The 17829-nt window shown below is 49.1% G+C and overlaps 9 protein-coding genes across 9 annotated transcripts; 7 read left to right on the forward strand and 2 right to left on the reverse strand.

Moving 5' to 3' along the window:
- Positions 1-20: 20 nt before the first annotated feature.
- On the forward strand, positions 21-3327 carry PAB1 (Protein phosphatase PP2A regulatory subunit B). The gene is made up of 2 exons (XM_018277697.2): positions 21-2717; positions 2770-3327. Exons 1-2 carry the CDS (start codon positions 490-492, stop codon positions 2924-2926), a joined length of 2385 nt encoding a protein of 794 aa, XP_018127644.1. The 5' UTR covers positions 21-489; the 3' UTR covers positions 2927-3327.
- Positions 3328-3650: 323 nt separating this feature from the next.
- VE01_08270 (uncharacterized protein) lies at positions 3651-4795 on the forward strand. Its single transcript, XM_018277698.2, has 2 exons — positions 3651-3845; positions 3901-4795. Exons 1-2 carry the CDS (start codon positions 3761-3763, stop codon positions 4701-4703), a joined length of 888 nt encoding a protein of 295 aa, XP_018127637.1. The 5' UTR covers positions 3651-3760; the 3' UTR covers positions 4704-4795.
- Positions 4796-5034: 239 nt separating this feature from the next.
- On the forward strand, positions 5035-6101 carry VE01_08271 (uncharacterized protein). The gene is made up of 3 exons (XM_018277699.2): positions 5035-5338; positions 5392-5682; positions 5742-6101. Exons 1-3 carry the CDS (start codon positions 5090-5092, stop codon positions 6036-6038), a joined length of 837 nt encoding a protein of 278 aa, XP_018127638.1. The 5' UTR covers positions 5035-5089; the 3' UTR covers positions 6039-6101.
- RPL37A (60S ribosomal protein L37-A) lies at positions 5839-6924 on the reverse strand. Its single transcript, XM_018277700.2, has 4 exons — positions 6907-6924; positions 6786-6848; positions 6607-6678; positions 5839-6528 (listed from the first exon to the last, which is right to left on the reverse strand). The coding sequence occupies exons 1-4, from the start codon at positions 6908-6910 to the stop codon at positions 6377-6379; spliced, it is 291 nt and encodes a 96-aa protein (XP_018127701.1). The 5' UTR covers positions 6911-6924; the 3' UTR covers positions 5839-6376.
- Positions 6925-7413: 489 nt separating this feature from the next.
- On the reverse strand, positions 7414-8591 carry VE01_08273 (uncharacterized protein). The gene is made up of 2 exons (XM_018277701.2): positions 8266-8591; positions 7414-8214 (listed from the first exon to the last, which is right to left on the reverse strand). The coding sequence occupies exons 1-2, from the start codon at positions 8458-8460 to the stop codon at positions 7570-7572; spliced, it is 840 nt and encodes a 279-aa protein (XP_018127671.1). The 5' UTR covers positions 8461-8591; the 3' UTR covers positions 7414-7569.
- On the forward strand, positions 8498-10783 carry VE01_08274 (uncharacterized protein). Its single transcript, XM_018277702.2, has 2 exons — positions 8498-8822; positions 8873-10783. Exons 1-2 carry the CDS (start codon positions 8713-8715, stop codon positions 9852-9854), a joined length of 1092 nt encoding a protein of 363 aa, XP_018127640.1. The 5' UTR covers positions 8498-8712; the 3' UTR covers positions 9855-10783.
- Positions 10784-10937: 154 nt separating this feature from the next.
- VE01_08275 (uncharacterized protein) lies at positions 10938-13521 on the forward strand. Its single transcript, XM_018277703.2, has 2 exons — positions 10938-11906; positions 11961-13521. The coding sequence occupies exons 1-2, from the start codon at positions 11353-11355 to the stop codon at positions 13075-13077; spliced, it is 1671 nt and encodes a 556-aa protein (XP_018127641.1). The 5' UTR covers positions 10938-11352; the 3' UTR covers positions 13078-13521.
- Positions 13522-13895: 374 nt separating this feature from the next.
- On the forward strand, positions 13896-15310 carry VE01_08276 (uncharacterized protein). Its single transcript, XM_018277704.2, has 3 exons — positions 13896-14050; positions 14135-14708; positions 14780-15310. The coding sequence occupies exons 1-3, from the start codon at positions 13999-14001 to the stop codon at positions 15072-15074; spliced, it is 921 nt and encodes a 306-aa protein (XP_018127639.2). The 5' UTR covers positions 13896-13998; the 3' UTR covers positions 15075-15310.
- On the forward strand, positions 15311-16628 carry VE01_10814 (uncharacterized protein). The gene is made up of 2 exons (XM_059464264.1): positions 15311-15439; positions 15696-16628. The coding sequence occupies exon 2, from the start codon at positions 15696-15698 to the stop codon at positions 16497-16499; it is 804 nt and encodes a 267-aa protein (XP_059320247.1). The 5' UTR covers positions 15311-15439; the 3' UTR covers positions 16500-16628.
- Positions 16629-17829: the final 1201 nt, after the last annotated feature.

Here is a 17829-nt window from a genome sequence, read left to right on the forward strand (position 1 = left end):
CTTGTACATGCCTTATATGAGCCCTATATATCAGGCATAAACCAATCTCGACCAATTACTCCATTGGGAAAGTGCGACCTTTCCAATTAAACGATAGCGTGAGCGCACTTACACTACGCGGTCAACTTTTCTTTATCCGTTTCGCGAGAGGGCCGACCTTTCTTCACAATCACCCACCAACAAAACCCCCATACCTTGACATCGATTGCGGATTCAGTGCGAAACGTCCTTCGTACTTCTTTCGTTCTTCTTTGCCCTGTTCCTTCAAACCCCATAAAACCACCTTTTTCCGCAAAAAAAGGCTCAAAAAAACTAGAAAAACAGTCAGAAAACCTCAGATTTGCGATCTCTCCATATCAAACTCACCCCTACAACCTCCTACTACCAATCTTCCGTCACACGATCCCTTCACTTGTGCGACATTTTCACCCAAAACAAGAGTCATAAGAACCTAGACGTGGTCTTTCTTTGCAAGAATAACCATTCAAGATGTCTGCTCCTTCCGCTACCTCTGCTGTGGACCAGCTCGCCACCGATCTCACCAACACCACCCTGAATGGCGGCGATGCCACAGCAATCAACACCAACGTCTCTACTGAGGCCACCTCCGAAGACCCAGACACTGCAGGCCCAACTCCAACTGGCGCACAGGCTGCCCACCCCCAGGCTTCGGCATCTCTGTATGTCGGAGAGCTTGACCCATCTGTGACTGAGGCCATGCTCTTCGAGCTCTTCTCCCAGATCGGATCTGTTGCCTCCATCCGTGTCTGCCGTGACGCTGTCACCCGCCGTTCCCTTGGCTATGCCTACGTCAACTACAACACCACAATCGATGGTGAGAAGGCTCTTGAGGAGCTCAACTACACCCTGATCAAGGGCCGCCCATGCCGCATTATGTGGTCCCAGCGTGACCCTGCCCTCAGAAAGACTGGCCAAGGCAACGTCTTCATCAAGAACCTTGATGTTGCCATCGACAACAAGGCTCTCCACGACACCTTTGCTGCATTCGGCAACATCCTCAGTTGCAAGGTTGCCCAGGATGAGTCTGGAAACTCCAAGGGATACGGATTTGTTCACTACGAGACAGATGAGGCTGCCAGCCAAGCCATTAAGCATGTCAACGGTATGCTTCTCAACGAGAAGAAGGTGTTCGTCGGCCACCACATCCCAAAGAAGGACCGCCAGAGCAAGTTTGAGGAGATGAAGGCCAACTTCACCAACATCTACGTTAAGAACATCCCTGCCGATGCCACTGATGATCAGTTCAGAGAGCTCTTCGAGAAGTTTGGAGATGTGACCTCTGCTTCCCTTGCTCGCGACGAGGCGGGAAAGAACCGCGGCTTTGGTTTCGTCAACTTCATCAACCATGAGCACGCGTCGGCCGCCGTCGACGAGCTTAATGGAAAGGATTTCATGGGCCAGGATCTTTACGTCGGACGCGCCCAGAAGAAGCACGAGCGTGAGGAAGAGCTCCGCAAGTCCTACGAGGCTGCTCGTATCGAGAAGGCCTCAAAATACCAAGGTGTAAACCTCTACGTCAAGAATCTCGAGGATGATGTCGACGATGAGAAGCTTCGCGAGCTTTTTGCTCCTTATGGAGCTATCACGTCTGCCAAGGTCATGCGTGACACTGCTGCCGAGACCGCCGAGGCCGAGGAGAAGGAGAAGAGCGAGGAGAAGAAGGAAGAGAAGAAGGACGAGGAGAAGGTTGAGGAGGCTAAGGAGGAGAAGAAGGAAGGCGAGGAGGAGTCTGCCGAGAAGAAGGCCGCATCCAAGTCTGAGAAGCGTGTTCTTGGTAAGAGCAAGGGCTTCGGCTTTGTCTGCTTCAACAACCCAGACGAGGCCACCAAGGCTGTGACTGAGATGAACCAACGCATGGTCAACGGCAAGCCATTGTACGTCGCCTTGGCTCAGCGCAAGGATGTCCGTAAGAGCCAGCTCGAGGCTAGCATTCAGGCTAGAAACCAGATCCGTATGCAGCAGGCTGCTGCCGCTGCTGGATTACCTCAGCAATTCATCCAGGCTCCGATGTTCTATGGTCCCGGCCAGCAGCCAGGCTTCATGCCCCCCAACGCTGGCGGCCGCGGAATGCCATTCCCACCGCAACAGGGCATGGGAATTCCTGCCCAGGGTGCTCGTCCTGGTCAATACCCAAACTTCCCTCCTCAACAAGCTGGCCGTGGTGGACCAGGTCCCCAGCAGCTGCCTCCTAACGTGTATGGGCTCCCAGGGCAATTCTCGCCTGGAGCTCCATACGGCCAGGCTGGAAACCCCCAGTTCTTAGCTGCCATGCAGCAGGCCCAGGCTGCAGCTCTTGCTGGTGCTGGCCGTGGCGGACCAGGTGGCCGTATGCCTATGCAGGCACTGCCAGGAATGCCACCGAACATGGCAGGCTTACAAGGTGTACCGGGCCCCGGCATGCCCCCCCAGGCTTATAGGCAGCAGAACAACGCTGGGCGTGGAATGCCCGGCCGACCAGGCCAGGCTGGCGGCTTCCCACCTCAGGGTGCCCGCAGCACTTCCCAAGCGCCCGTTCCAGGAGCAACCCAGGAAGGCGCAAGTGCTCTCCAGGCTCAGCTTACCACCGCCCCTCCAGCCCAGCAAAAGCAGCTTCTTGGCGAGGCACTGTTCCCCAAGATTCAAGTTATGCAGCCAGAACTCGCAGGAAAGATCACCGGTATGCTTTTGGAAATGGATAATGCGGAACTTGTTGGCCTGTAAGTCTTCTTCTCTCTCTCTCCATACTAGTAAAGGCTAACGTTGTTTTAGTATCGAGGATGAGTCTTCTCTTCGTGCCAAGGTTGACGAGGCCCTCACTGTGTACGATGAGTACGTGAAGACCAACAAGGGCCCTGATGGGGAGGCTCCTGCGGAAGGTGGAGAGGCCGCCAAGGAGACCGAGGAGAAGACCGCAGAGAAGGCTTAATTGCCCGTCATCTCCTGCCATCCCGTCCCACAACTGGGCGGCTACCATCGTGACTTAATGAACTCCTACATCACGACTCTAAAAAATACCCTATCCTATTTCTTTTGTAATATGCGACGGATGGGTCGGAAAAGTTAGGGGCTTTGACTCTTTTTGCCTTTGGCGACTCCTTGGCGCGAAGACGGACCGTTTCCACAACTCCGTGGCTCTGCTTTGATTGTACAACTAGATTGGAGAGATCATTGTTTGGGGGTCATTGATATGACGCAGCATCATAGGAATTGAGGCCATCGTGGTTTTATTTTCCCATGTGCTGTTTTTATCGTGATGTGGTTAGCTTACCTGATCGGTATGGTTTTTAACACAACTAGACTATATTCTCACAAAAACATTCGCAAACTATATCATCTCCCAACTTGCTCCGTGTGCCACGCTTGAAAACGTAACATGTCCTATCTTTGCATGCTGCCCAACAGTCCCATACCTCAATCTTCTCCACTGAAACATAATGAAACCCGAGCAAAGCATATTGAAGTATCTCGAATATTCGAACGTCCATAGTCACCACAGTCCGACAGTGAAGTGATTAACCTAAACTCGAGTACGAGTAGTTCTTACTATATGTCGTTATGTGCTCCAACGGGATCACGGTTTGGTCACGTGCTGCATGGACTCCACTAGGTCGTCCAGCCCAAGGTTCGCGGACTAGCGCGTCGTGAACCAAATCGATGTAAACATACTCACCTCAAGAACTGCAGCATGCGACAATTGAGTTGACACATTCAACAGGTGAAGGCTGAGAACTTAACCACCTCGCTATTATTGGCTTAAATTATGACGGTTTTCCCTTCTGAACAACCGCCGGTGGACCCCATACAGGTTGAGCTCGATGATGAACTTGACTCCCTCGAAGCGCGAAGTATATTTCCCCCACTCCAGTTGATAAATGGCCACGCTGACCGAACCAACCACAGTTGCGGGCCTCCGTCAACGACGAATTATACAAACCGCAAATATCACCAATTCTCGCTCCTCGCAGACAATTCTGAAACGTCTCCGCTCTGCACCCAAATCACTCGAAACCGAGGATAACAATCCACTCAACAGTATCGCTAGCAGCAATTCGCAAAAACAGTTAACACACAACCAAGAATGTTTATATCGTATATGCTCCGGAGTTACAACGTTCAAAGTTAAAGACCCAGATCCATGTTCAATCGACAATGGCGCTGTCCTCGGGGTTCGCATCGAGGCCTTCCAGAGCGGGCGCTTTATAAGGCCATACTACGTGTTCCTGAATAGGCATCATCCAGACAGCAGTGCATGGCGTGTGCATAGACACACGGTGCCGCCTTGCATCCCGCTAGATTCGCTGGTAGACAGATATTTACCAGCGCCTACGCAGAGCGGCGATTTGCTGAAAGGGCCGAAGCAGGCATTACCTCGATTTGTGAAAGCTCTAAGGTCTCATATTGTTGCTTATCACAACCGCATTACTGTGATCGCTAGCATGCGGAGGGCTTTCGGACTCGGCGCAAATAAAGAGCAAGGGGAGGGGCGAGAACTTATCTTTTCAGATATCAGTCCTGCTGATGCCGAAGCGAAACATATTAGGCTGGAATGGATGGATGGGAGAATTGGGAGAGCAGTGATCAGCTCGAAAGGAAAGATACTCAAATGCGTTGTGATAGGAGAAGACGGACGAGACCGAACGACCGAGAGGGTAGTCTTGGGCGGTGGCGGCCGCGTTGAGGGAATTACAGGAAGGCTCCTCTAGATGTAATGAGGGCCGTATATTTGTCACGGTGGAGTACTGGTTGTTTAAGATACCCGGAGCACGTAAACTGAGTGTTGTTAATATTATGGATGATATTCAATTGCCATTTTACGGCCACCATGTCTCACTAATCGAGTGCAATGACTTGACCACCACCTAGGGGTCCCGGATGCTATTCCAATGAGGTATGCCTTCGAAGCCATAAATAGGTTCTGGGACGTGAAATGCGAAGTGGAAAGCAGATTCTCCAGCCAACCTACCCCACGTAACCAAAGGCGGTGAAGCATAGAGTCCCATGAGAATCCGGCAGAACTTTCCACAAACCTATCCATACCCCTCCACTCAGCCCATTGTTGAGCCCAGATACGACATTTGTGCTCCTAACAATGTCGCAAATTCCGCATCTCCTCTCGCCATACGTTGCTCTTCCGTCCGAATCATCCCTTGTTCTCCTCACTTCGGTCCTTGGTGCGAGCACAAACTGGCTTGTCCTCCGGTACCTCCAAAGCTACCTTGGCCAAAACCTCGAGTCCCTCAGCATTTACAATGAAACTGAAGATGGAGATACTACCAAGGTGCTACTTGTTAGCTTTATGAGGGATTTGGCGTTCTGGAAGGACGGGGCTCGGAAATTAGTACGCTGCTTGATGTGGTCAACATATGCGCCTTTGCTGATCTTGGAAACCAGGGCCTTGACCTCGATAAATTGGCGGCGAAGAAGAGATTTGCGTTTATTGATGGGCTGAGCGAACTGTATCTGGAACCTGCAAGGTCGAAGACCGGCACACGTGGCGCAAATGCTGTACGGGGGAACGAGCTGGGGAATATACATAACACCGTGAAAAACACTCTCAAAGAGCTGCAGGCCGGCTCTGGGAAAGTGGTCTTGGTGATTGATCAGCTTGATCTGTTACTGGCAACGAGTGGGGATAAGTTGGATACGGTAGCTTTGGGAGATACGTTGGTGGATTGGAGACTGGTAAGCAACTCTAAATGTTTTGAAGTAAATTATGAAATACAGGGCTAATGAGGTGACAGTCCGCCCATTCAACAGTATTAACACTTGCCGCCGATACACCATTGGCAGCTGGGCATGATACACCACTGGAGACAAATCATGCGGCACTTTTATTGAGTCTTGCGCACCATGCAGATCTAGTGATGTCGTTAAGGCTTCTGGATACAGGAACAGCAAGGGATGTAAGTGGGGTGTGCCGGATTACGACAGGAGATGCTGAGGGTAGGGGCCAAACTGAGCAGAAAGCGGAGGCAAGAGAACTCCTATATTTTGTGGGAGGTGACAGTGCTGTCAAGGTGTTTGAAAGAGGACAATAATGGATATCTGAGGGAGAATCGGAACCCGTATGTAATTTGGATAGAATACATAATACCACGTCCAACGAGCCCGTGATATATGGTTAGAAACAAAGGCGTTCATCTAAATGTCCTGCCTGGGACCGTCGTATCTGTCGTATCTGTATGACCAGATCTGTCGATCGCGAAAGACGATAGGTATGGGCTCGAATCATTCACGCACTCTGCCAGATCTTGACGTATTGCAATTGATGGCATTTGCTAGTAGCTCCTTTATTTGTCGAGGAATAACACAAGCAGGCACCTATCGATCCCCAATCACTCCGTCCACAATCCCATCATGCCATAATGTAACTCCCTTACTCGGTCTTGGGCGCCGCCGCTGGGCCCCTCGAGTCCTTGGGGACACCGGTCTGGAAGCCGTTCTTGAACTTGCGGGAAACGGTCTTGAGGTAACGCATGCGTCCGGATCCAGTGGTCTTCCGTCTCTTGGCCTTCTCGGACCAGTTGTCTGCAGTATTGTTAGTTTTGCACTCCAAACGAAATTCTAGCCTTTCTGAAGCCATGTCGAGAGATAGATTGTACGCACATCCTCTAATCTTTGCTGCTGGGTATCCGCATGACGAGCAAGTGTGCTTCTGGACGTGGAGGGATCGGCGGCCTGTATTCATCGAATTAGTTCCTGTCCTCTTGAATCCCTTCCTCAACCTCAATCCAGCCCAATCCGCCGCGCTGTATCCTTTATCTCAAGATCCGGAGAGTACTGACCGCAGCGTCTGCACAGAACGTGCGACTTGTTGTGGCGTTTTCCGAAAGATCCGGTTCCCTTCGCTGTGAGGATGTTAGTGTATGATTCGCGGTCGTGGTCGTCTGATTTGTGGCAACGTACTCATTTTGAATAGGAACTATTGATGATAATCAGCGTCTGGAGGTGATTCGATTTCGTGCAGGGTTATCTTACCTTGTCGGCTGGTTGATTGTCGTTATTTTTGTCGTGGTCTTTCGTGAGGCTGATGCTTCGCGATTCTCTGAAAGTTCACACGCTAACGCACTATTAGGGCATCAAACCCACGCAAAAACATATTTAATTAGCCGTACTCGGCTCCACTATTCTTACAACCAATCAAGAATTCGCTTGTAGGACTTTAACCTCAGGTCACATGATGGGCCCTTGAATTCTACTTTTGGAGATGGCTGGAAGCGTTTGTTAAATCCAGTATACTCAGATGTACAAAGCGAAACAGAGTTAATGGAGTCCTCGGCTCTAAAGATGATTACTGGAAGAGTAGGGCCTAGCGACGATATCCCTTGAGCCACAGCTAGCAACTAGCACATGGAACCATCGAACGAGCCACTGCTCAGGCAGTTATTCATGTTCAGTATAGGTCTTCGAAGGCTCCGGGAAGGTATTTTATCTTGCAGTTGCAGCCGTAAGCTATCGATTCGATTTATTTCTGCCATCCTCCAGAGTAAAACAACTACAATAAGGCCTAACTGTAACGCCAACTTCCCACATCCAAACGCCCATTCCAATCGTAACACATGGTATCATTTAGTTTTCAACATCCAGCAGAACCTTCAAGCCGCCCTCAACGCCTCTCCACCATCTTCCCCTCTCTTCCAAGTCATCACCATTACCTCCCAATGCGTCTTCTTTCCGCCTCTTCGCATCCCTGGCTAAAGCTGTTGTCCCTTGCCTCTTAACTTCCAACGGTTGCAGTTCTGCCTCAAGTCTCTCCACGGCTCTGGCTTTTCGTGGCAACTCCGACTGTAGCTTCTCCAGTATACGATCAAGCTCTGCAGATTCCTTCTCCTTGTCTTCTACCAAAGCCATGGTCTTGTCCAACGGCAAGCTTAAATTCGCGCTCGGACCTGGTGCCTGAGCCGCCTGCAGTTCCGCTATCGAGGCTTGAAGATAGTCGATCTTCTCTGGCAAGTCCTCTAGCTGCGATGTCTGCAGTTTTATTGCTTCGTGCTTCTGACTTAGTTCCCTCCCTTGCCTCTCTAGTTCTGCGACCATGCCTGCGACGTCGTTTTTCTTGGCTTTGAGAGACGCTTTGACTTCAGCGAGCTGTTCTTCCAGTTCAATATTCTCGCCATGCTGAACTATGAACTGCGGTTCGCCTACGATGGCGCGTATGAATTTCTCTTTGGTGACTTGTTCGAGGTACGAGAAGCGCAGTTTGGAGAAGAGTTCCTGAGGGTGGTCAGCAATTATACCGATGCTACTAGCCCACAGATGTCAAACCTTGTAGTGTGACAAATCATCTTGAAGGCTTGTTGGAGTGGGACTTTCGAATGCATCCTGAGAGGCATCTGAAGTGCGTGCAGCTGTGTCTTGGAGACTAGCTGTCGAAATAGGCTTGCTGATTTTGATAATTGAGAGCTCTTCGGTTTGCAGCTCCTTGAGCGCACTCAAAGTATCGCCATACACATTGACCATACTGATCGCCCGTAAAAAAACACTTGTGCTTTAATGTATCTTATTTGGTGGTGTCTTGTTTACACGTCAAACGCGATACTGCCATCCGCCACCGACCGCATTAGCTCAATTCGGCAGGTCCTGACGTGTAGTCTTCGGCAGAATCAAGCGGTCAAGCGTTTATCGTGGCTTTCCTGTCGCAACATGACGCCTCCTACAGATTCAGTATTTCTGTGAAATGTGAATGAAGAGGCAACCTCTAGGATATTCAATATGCCCGACGACTTCAGCGATGACCAGATTGCCGCGATACTGAGCAAAGAGGCTAAAGAAACTTCGATAAAATATTCAGCACAGGGCATGTCCGCATTTCTACCTTCCAAGTATGTCATTAAACACTACACGATCTCTCACTTGCTAATGTTATGGACAGGCCTCCCGCCAATAAACCAAAACCAAACACTCGTTTCCTCCGCAATCTTGTCCGAGACACAGACTCGCATAATGCAGCGCTACTCGCCAAGGAAGCCGCAGAGTCGCGTAATCGTCTCGAGCAATTAGTCACGAAAGACACACGAAGAGCAAACGATATTAGGCGTCGCCAGCTTGGAAGCATTACTGCGGTTTTAAACGGGAATGCGCCAAAACGACAGAGGACTGATGGCGCGGCTAGGCCAATGCGCGACGAGGGAACCTCCTCTGGTGGTTTGGAGGAGAGGAAGGATCGGTCGACTGACACCGAAGACTATCGTCGGGATAAGGGAAGGGGAGTGCGCAAAGATGACGAAGATATGAAAGATGTATCATCGTCAAAGGACAGGCATCGGTCGCATCGAAGCGAGTCAAAACGTCTAAGCCATCATGAGAAGCATAGGTCTCGGCATCGTTCAAGATCCCGCTCCCCTGACGAAGACAGGAGAAGTAGGGATCCGAAACGACGGGAACGTTCGCCTGGGCGGCGTTCACTGCTCTCTTCCTCCAGCCGACGTGATGAGAAATCATACGACAGAGAACGGCGGCGAAGACCTTCACCTCAGGCGGATTCGGATTCGGATCCTCTGGAAGCTATAGTCGGTCCCCTGCCGCCACCAAAGGTGAAAAGCCGTGGCCGCGGCACCGTATCGTCAACCTCTGGAATTGACGCTCGGTTCTCGGAAAACTATGATCCAGCGCTTGACCTAGTACCAGAGAACCATGAAACCGACGGCAATGGTGATGACTGGGAGCTAGTGCTAGACCGTGTGAAATGGAAGCAACAGGGTGCGGATAGGCTCAAAGCAGCTGGGTTTACGGAAGAAGAAATACAGGGATGGAAGAGTGGGAAGAAGGCAGAAGTGAAGTGGACAGCAAGTGGAAAGGAGAGGGAGTGGGATAGGGGGAAGCCTGTCGGTGGCGTCGACGGTAGCGCTGAATGAGGAAGGCTTGATGCGGGAAGTGATTCGAGGATGTGAGGCTTGAGAACAATAGCACAATCGGGATAGGAAAATATAGTTTTGGTGGGACATGGTCATCATGGGGGCCAACGGTATCATAAACGCTAGCGGAGCTGTGTCGAACGGTGAAGATGGGCGCCACGCGAACCAGAGCCCCGGAATAGATTCTGGTTGGTAAATGCGTTGGTGGTTACTATGGTTTTTTGAGAAGTTATTGTTACGCTGCTTTGGTAGGTAGATTTTTGTTGCATTTCTCGGAATATTCTCCACGACCCACGTTGTCTCGCTGGCCGGGCCGCGGACCATGCCTTTCAAGTCCCCACAAACGCACGTCACAGTCGGGTTCGCATTAGGACCCTGTACCACGCGCAGCACTGGATCGCTCGTAGAATAATACGGTAATACATATCTCATATAGTATGGTACGGTAGAGTATCACAGGACGTATAGCTGTACTTGTCACGGGAAAAGAAAGACAGAAGAGAAACGGAGAGGTTGTCGACGCGTCGAGATAAAATAAGATGACAAGGAGCAATTCAGGAGACCCTTTAGACCATTTTGGTGGGGGGTCTGTCAAGGATCGGCGGGACAGCCGTCAAAGCAATGCATGCATAGCGAAGGTACCCTTGTTAGGGACTAGAGCCACTATAGCCACCACTATAGCCACCACTACAGCCACCACGTCGCAGGTTGGTGGGTCTTGAAGAGGTTAGAAGGGTTCGAAGGGCCAAAGGGTGCTAGTCCCCTGTCTTTAGAAGCAAAATTGTAGCCCCTGAACGAATTGGACCGACTGAACACAAACCATATCTCCTCTTTTGGGCACAGCGGCTATAGAGTAGTACAAAGTTAGTATGGTAAGGGCGAGAAAGGAGGACCGCCAGAAGTAGAGTACAAAACAAAATAAATTGCCATAACATGATTGACATGATTCAGGTGAGGAGGTTTGTCTGGGGTATAGAACGGTTTATACGCCTCAATTGCATGCAATACTACCTACAATACTACAATACAATAGTACATAAGAGCTTCTAGATTTATACCATACCATAACTACACTCTATATACTGTACTATACTATACTATACGAGTAACGAGTAAACTGTACCGTAGCGCCCGGTAGAGTACTGTTGTCATACAAGTACGCTACCCTCCGCGGTGGTCAGTGGTCGTGTCGTGTCGTGTCGCGCCTATTGCTTCTGGTCGCATTGGGAAGGATTAATTCCCTCTTCTCACCACCAGCCTCCCCCCTCCCACTCTCTTACCTCTCCCTCCTCATCCTGCGCAAGCTGGGAACATTCTTTTCCCACTACACCCCACGCTGTAACAAGCTTGGAAACATCATAATTCTTTTCTGTCAATCGCTATCCTTTACAATCTTCCCGTCCGTCTCTACCGTTCTCGACCTTCACCCCTTGCGAACCCCTGGTGGTCTCCCACGTCCCATCACCTCACGACAGCTCCATCCACCCCATTCATCAAAATGGTGAGCAGCAGCAGACCACGAACTCCGAGCGGAGGTGTTGCGCCACCCCAGGACAAAATACCAGCGATTCCCGATAGCAAGAATGTGTCAACACAACAACAAGAGGCCCCAAGAAGGTCGAGCTTAGGCTTACTTCTGCGACGATCCAAGTCCGGCGACTTCGGCAGCAAGGGAAGCAAGAAACACCAGGCTCATGTGCGCGAGCTTGAATTGAAACGTCAACAATGGGAAGCCGCCAACAAGCCAGCTCCGAGCTTACCAGTTCTATACAACGGGGGTGCAGCACCAAAGCTACAGACCTTCGGTGGTGAGGATCACGGCGCTGACCACTACGAAAACGGACGCGCCTCTATGGATCCTGGCATGAGATCGGGGAACATTCCAATTCCACCGATACCCTCAAATGGGGCTAAGAAAGGTGAATGGGTTGATCCATATGCGCGAACGGAGAGCATGACCCACCGCGGTCGGTATAGCTACGCAAGCAGTGCCGTCAGCACCATCAACAGTCCTCGTCGTGTGAGGAGGAGGAAGGATCCCACACCATTCAAGTAAGTTTATATAGCGTGTTAATATTTTATGACATAACAACTAACACAACCCAGCATTCTCATTATCGGAGCTCGCGACTCAGGCAAGACCTCATTCCTCAATTTCCTTAAGAGCTCTCTTGCACTCCCAGCAAAGAAGAGAGGCACTCGCCCAACCGACTTGCCCGAGGATGTATTTGGGGCACAAGCAGCGAAGACAGGCAACTTCATCCCTCATTACATCGAGACTGAAATCGACGGAGAGAGGATCGGTCTCACGCTGTGGGACTCGGAGGGCCTAGATACGACTGTTGTGGACCTCCAACTTCGCGAGATGTCATCCTTCCTCGAAAGCAAGTTTGAAGAGACCTTCACTGAAGAAATGAAGGTTGTCCGCGCACCGGGAGTTCAGGATACACATATTCACTGCGCTTTCCTCATCATCGACCCAGCTCGCCTCGACAAGAATATTGCAACTGTGAAAGGAAGAGCCTCCAATGACCAGGGCAGCCAGGGCGATAAATACGCTCCCACTCCCCGTTTAATTGGCGGCTTGGACGAAGACCTCGATCTTTCTGTCCTCAGAACCCTCCAAGGAAAGACCACTGTTGTGCCAGTCATCTCGAAGGCCGACACTATAACGACTGCTCACATGACCCACCTCAAGAAAACTGTCTGGGACAGTCTTCGCAAAGCGAACTTGGACCCACTCGAGGCTCTAGGACTGGATGATGACTCTTCTGATACTGTCAAAGACTCGAATCGCATTGATGAGCAGGATGAGGATGAGGAGGGCTCGGAACATAGCGGCAACAACTCTTCGGGTCCAGACCTGCCTATTCAAAATCCAGAACCGTCCTCCTCACCTCAGTCTCAGAACCGCCGATCGTCGGGATCAATCAGACATCACAAGCGTCAGCTGTCAAGTGAGAATATGACGGCAACTGACGAAATTCCTTACCTACCACTCTCAATTATCAGCCCAGATATCTACGAGCCTGGAGTTATTGGTCGCAAATTCCCATGGGGTTTTGCTGACCCATACAATGTGGAACATTGTGACTTTGTCCGCCTCAAGGATGCAGTCTTCTCCGAATGGCGCGGCGAGCTACGCGAAGCAAGTAGGGAGCTATGGTACGAGGGGTGGAGAACAAGCAGACTGAAGCACCGCGAGGGCCCGGCCAGGCGATAGTCGAGGATGCTGCATATTTCCGCAAAAAAATACTTTCTATTTCGGTCTAAACGGCAGGCCTTTTGTTTCCAAATTATTTTGTGTCATTTTGCATCCATGCGTCGGTCGCATTTGGCACGGCAGGCTGATGATCGAGAGCGAGCAAGCCTTCCGCTACATTGTCCCTTTTCCAATTTCTTTTGTGTAGGAACCTCACACCATGAGGACTCATTGTTTGAGTGGTCCAATTGATTTGTTTCACTTACTTACGTTGCCAAGATGCAGTAAGATCTGTTTTGTTTATGACCATTCCATCGTTCGATACCATCGATCCGGCAGCGTGTGCGTGTATAAGTTGTGTGTTTCACAGTCTCCTTTATATGGTGGATACTGAAAATCGAGGGGCAGGCGATTTAGAGTTTGTAGTGATCGCGGCGACGAGTAGCTTAGCTGCAATCAATTGATAAAACAAGTCTTCGTGCCATTGCTTGTAACAATTCCCCAGGTATTAGTTAACTGGTGCTTAACTAAATTGATCCTATTGCATCTCATAACGTAACCGACTTAATTGCTCACCAAGTGAAACTCACCAAACTTCAGTGTAGTTTGTACGTGTATGATGGTCAATATCAGCGGGATTGCCAGTCAAATCATAAAAAAATGTCTGAACTGCCACCTATAATTTCATCGTTTTAATAAGTTCACGCCAATCTCGATATAATGCATCATCCAGATCGTGGTGTTCTCCCCCGTCAATTGGGAAGGGCTGGAATTAAGCGCGTATATCAACAGGGGCAGATGCTGTTGGCAATCTCGGAAGCGATTTACCCAACCAACTGCCAAGAGACTGGACCAAACGGTATATATTCTTCAAGATCCTCTAAATATGATAATGGTCGGTGTGCTTCCCGCGACAGAGGGAGATAGATCTTCCGCAAAATTATGAAGCTCCTCGGGCCTTTGCTTGGAGCCACGGTGGTGGCTAGGACTGCTGGTGAGTACCACTTATCGCAACTGCCTCCCAGGCCAGTCTCGCACGGTGGCGCTATATTCTCCGTGCTAATTCATGGATAAACAGCGTATAAATGTCCGGATTATTTATATTTCAACCTTACAAATGCAGCTTACATGGCCGATTGCGCACGGCTTAACTATGCGTGCACAAATGGATCCTCCATATCATTCGACATCACAGGCGGAGCTGCTCCTCCCGTCTACTGTTGGAAGAAGGAACTGTTCAGCCTGTATTTTGAGGATACCAACTTCAACGGGTCAATTGTGCTACCAGATGTGTTCGAGACTTACAGAATCACATTCGAAGGCGGCTGGCCAGCGCGGGCCAACGTAACCGCCGCTGAAGTCGAGGCATTTCGGAACAAGACCACTATAGATGAGGCAGATATCCTTAATCTTACGGGAGTAACGAGTCCACTACTCCTGAATATATCTAGTATAGATTTCCCAGATTTGGTTAATATTTCGGATTTGAGTATTCGCTATTCGGGCAATTTGTCAAGCCTGACGATGCCAAAACTTGAAAATATCAATGGTCGATTATACCTCGATCTCTCACACGGCCCAGCCATCAGCTTGTCATTCCCAAAATTGTCTCAAGTTAAGAGCGACATGTACCTGGGAGGCAAAATCGATGCGTAAGTAGCTCCGAAACTCTCTTCGCTCTTCATTTTGTCTTTGGCAACTTCGAAGCTAATATCCTTTGTAGCCTAGAGTTTCCGGCCCTGAATTCCTCGCGCCACATCAATGTTGCTACGACAGGAGATCTAGATTGCCTCGCTTTCGCCAAAAGCGTCGTGAATACGACTAAGTGGCCAGTAGAAAACGAGGGCCCCGAAAATCGGAACAGCTCGGTGGTTTGCAATTCGAATACAGCAAGCGTTACAATGCACCCTATGCCACCGCCACCCGAGGAGTCGACTGGCAGTCGTGATGGACTTGACTTCTGTAGAAGTTTAATACTATTGGCAATTCTCGTTGCCGGTGCAAGTTCGGTCGTTTAATACCACATAAGTCAGGTTGTAGTGATGGGATGAAGTGTATTTAAATATGGGTCTTGAACTGATATAATCCGGATCGAGATGTCGATCGAAGGGTCTCTCACACCCTAGACTTAGGTTTAGCGCCGCCCTGCCAGGTACAAGGGCAAAACGTGTGGACACCCACCACCCGCCGCTAAAAGTATGAGGGTCAGTTAGTAATCTTGGTCATATCTGTACAAATCTTTATAAAGAGGTGTTTGGCGTTATCACGCATACAGTTGGTCCTAGGTTCCTATTGATTGTATTTTCTGTTCCAGTGTGTGCTCTCTCAAAACTTCACTGTAATTACCAGAGTATCAGAAGAACAGGGGTGTGGCTCAAACACGGTATGTCTAAACTTCCAAAGTTATCCTGGCATTACGGAACCCATTACAGCCAAACAGAGACTGTATTATTTAACAACATCTGCCAATCATCGCAGCTATCTGACATCTGGATGGCCCGCAACTATCTCGTTCAGGGCAGTTCGGCCCCTGATTGACGATCGGTTTCTGAAGCTCCTCCTCGCCATCTCAGAAGGCAACATATGCATATGTTACCTACTTCAGACATTTTTCTTTCATGTATCTAACCAACTATTAGATGACTGATCGAACGAAACTGGTCTATCAACAAGATGGAGAACAGCTGCTTCATACCGCTAAGGTTCTTTCAATCGTCCCAGTATCAGAACTTCCGAAGCCGGATCAAGCTCTCGTAAAGGACTCATCAGATATAGAGCATGCTGTGATCACAGAATCTACCATCTTCTATGTTCAAGGCGGCGGCCAGCCCTCTGATATCGGAACCATGACAAAGGCAAACTCAAGTTTTGAAGTGCAGTCGGTGCGTCAACCAGCGCAAGGTGGCCAAATACTCCATTTGGGCCGTTTTGTCCCAGTCGGAGCTACCGCGTTTGATGCCGGAGAGGAAATCCAGCAACACGTTGATGCTGAGAAGCGCAATCTCTACTCTCGTCTTCATACCGCAGGACACATCTTGGGCCTAGCAATCAACGCGCTGTGTCGTGAAGGCGTGCTTCCTCCCCTCACAGAATCAAAAGCCTCTCATTATCCGGACTCTGCAGCCGTTGAGTTTGGAGGTTTAATTGAGGGTAAACATAAGGATGCGATCCAGGCAAAGACGGACGAGTTTGTGCGATCAGCCAGACCAGTAAAGATTCATTGGTGGTCCATGGAAGAACTACTAGAGAAGTGCTCCGGTGTTACCGAAGGATTTGAGCTGCCTGAGGGGGAGGTCATGGGTAGAGTTGTTGAGATGGAGGGTCTAGGAAGTTATCCATGTGGTGGAACGCATGTTCAGGATTGCAGTCAAGTGGGGAAGGTTGAGGTGAAAAAGATCTCACGCTCTAAGGGAATAAGCAGGGTGTCATATAGAGTCGCATAGAAGTTGCATCGATTTTGTAAAGCATAAATTCTAGAGATTAGCATCAGCTCCCGGAGACAGAAGAGGCTTGTAGGTGATGTCTCTGCGATATTCTTGTCTTAAAGTATATACTTAATACTTTATTATATGCATGCTTAAAGTTTCCTTCTAGACTACTTTCCAAGGTGGATACAACTGTGATGAGGCTACCGGAAGCCTCCAGAAAAGCATCTTATGTTAGGTCTGTAGCTGCGTGAGGGAAGATAATGAATTTTGAAGCGCGGTTGGGCAACTCTACCATAGTGGCAGAGTTGCGAGTTTGGGGGGGCTTATTATTATTAGGGGTGACCTTCCATCTGAAGTATAATGGGGGGGTGGATTGAGCTAGAGTCGTAATGAATTTAAAGACAGTGCAACCAACAATGGGGTTTGATTTTGGAGTCTATGAATCGTGTGCCTTCGCTTCGGCATTAGCTAGTAGCTGATTCCCAAACTATGTAGATGATAGAACCATCGCCAGCTGAAAACTACAGCTTTAACAAACAGCACAGCCTTTAATAATCGTATAAGTAGGCGGCAAGTCTAAACACTAGTTGTTAATTTAGGCTGATCTTGGTTTGCAAACATTTGAACTAGATAAAGTTGCCTTTATTAACCTGAAATAGGGGGGGCGACGCTTGATTAGTCTAACATAAACCTATAGTACTAATAATGAATTAAAAGGCTAATTACAGCATTGCCAAATAAATAATATAGAATAGTATAATATTGTTAGAGTTTATAAACTGACCTAAGACTAACGTAAGTCATGGCCTTACCGACTGTATGGCCTTACCGACATAGTAACGTAAGTCGTGGCCATACCGGCTACATGGCCATACCGGCTATTTTGCCGACCCCACCAAAATCCAGGACTAGACCACCAAACTACTAACTTAGAAAATTGTAAATAAATCAATTACTATAGTGCTAATTCGTCTAAATCGCTATCATATAGCTCTTCTTCACTCTCTTCATCTATTTCCTCAATTATAGCTTCGTTTATAGGTTGTGGCGTTATTCTAGGCCTCTGTGAAGCTGTGGCTGTTGCTGCTTCTGCTTCTATAACTTGCGACTGTAACTCCTCTGTTGAGATGTGGAATTGACCCTTTAAAACTGCTCTTTTACCCTTATTCTATGTTCTTCGCTTTTAGATAATTGAACGTAAGTTATTACACTCTCTTTTCTAAAGGGTGTTGCGTGTATTAAGGCGTTCTAACTCATCTGCTAACTTATTGATATATCGCTTTATAGGAGTATTCAAAACACTCTGACTTATTGTAGAAGAGAGCATAGAGTTCGCTTTTTAAAG

This window comes from Pseudogymnoascus verrucosus, assembly GCF_001662655.1.
Source record: "Pseudogymnoascus verrucosus strain UAMH 10579 unplaced genomic scaffold scaffold_43, whole genome shotgun sequence".
Taxonomy (NCBI): domain Eukaryota; kingdom Fungi; phylum Ascomycota; class Leotiomycetes; order Thelebolales; family Thelebolaceae; genus Pseudogymnoascus; species Pseudogymnoascus verrucosus.

Excerpts from the sequence above, each read along its gene's own strand:
- PAB1 (XM_018277697.2), top strand. The coding sequence starts at position 490 with ATGTCTGCTCCTTCCGCTACCTCTGCTGTGGACCAGCTCGCCACCGAT. Across the intron at positions 2,718-2,769 it reads AATGCGGAACTTGTTGGCCT|TATCGAGGATGAGTCTTCTC; the intron begins GTAAGTCTTCTT and ends ACGTTGTTTTAG.
- VE01_08270 (XM_018277698.2), top strand. The coding sequence starts at position 3,761 with ATGACGGTTTTCCCTTCTGAACAACCGCCGGTGGACCCCATACAGGTT. Across the intron at positions 3,846-3,900 it reads TGACTCCCTCGAAGCGCGAA|TTGCGGGCCTCCGTCAACGA; the intron begins GTATATTTCCCC and ends AACCAACCACAG.
- VE01_08271 (XM_018277699.2), top strand. The coding sequence starts at position 5,090 with ATGTCGCAAATTCCGCATCTCCTCTCGCCATACGTTGCTCTTCCGTCC. Across the intron at positions 5,339-5,391 it reads AGGACGGGGCTCGGAAATTA|GGCCTTGACCTCGATAAATT; the intron begins GTACGCTGCTTG and ends CTTGGAAACCAG. Across the intron at positions 5,683-5,741 it reads CGTTGGTGGATTGGAGACTG|TCCGCCCATTCAACAGTATT; the intron begins GTAAGCAACTCT and ends ATGAGGTGACAG.
- RPL37A (XM_018277700.2), bottom strand. Across the intron at positions 6,679-6,785 it reads CGTTCTGTGCAGACGCTGCG|GCCGCCGATCCCTCCACGTC; the intron begins GTCAGTACTCTC and ends CGATGAATACAG. Across the intron at positions 6,529-6,606 it reads AGCAGCAAAGATTAGAGGAT|ACAACTGGTCCGAGAAGGCC; the intron begins GTGCGTACAATC and ends ACAATACTGCAG.
- VE01_08273 (XM_018277701.2), bottom strand. The coding sequence starts at position 8,460 with ATGGTCAATGTGTATGGCGATACTTTGAGTGCGCTCAAGGAGCTGCAA. Across the intron at positions 8,215-8,265 it reads ATGATTTGTCACACTACAAG|GAACTCTTCTCCAAACTGCG; the intron begins GTTTGACATCTG and ends GACCACCCTCAG.
- VE01_08274 (XM_018277702.2), top strand. The coding sequence starts at position 8,713 with ATGCCCGACGACTTCAGCGATGACCAGATTGCCGCGATACTGAGCAAA. Across the intron at positions 8,823-8,872 it reads TCCGCATTTCTACCTTCCAA|GCCTCCCGCCAATAAACCAA; the intron begins GTATGTCATTAA and ends TGTTATGGACAG.
- VE01_08275 (XM_018277703.2), top strand. The coding sequence starts at position 11,353 with ATGGTGAGCAGCAGCAGACCACGAACTCCGAGCGGAGGTGTTGCGCCA. Across the intron at positions 11,907-11,960 it reads AAGGATCCCACACCATTCAA|CATTCTCATTATCGGAGCTC; the intron begins GTAAGTTTATAT and ends AACACAACCCAG.
- VE01_08276 (XM_018277704.2), top strand. The coding sequence starts at position 13,999 with ATGAAGCTCCTCGGGCCTTTGCTTGGAGCCACGGTGGTGGCTAGGACT. Across the intron at positions 14,051-14,134 it reads GGTGGTGGCTAGGACTGCTG|CGTATAAATGTCCGGATTAT; the intron begins GTGAGTACCACT and ends ATGGATAAACAG. Across the intron at positions 14,709-14,779 it reads CTGGGAGGCAAAATCGATGC|CCTAGAGTTTCCGGCCCTGA; the intron begins GTAAGTAGCTCC and ends TATCCTTTGTAG.
- VE01_10814 (XM_059464264.1), top strand. The coding sequence starts at position 15,696 with ATGACTGATCGAACGAAACTGGTCTATCAACAAGATGGAGAACAGCTG.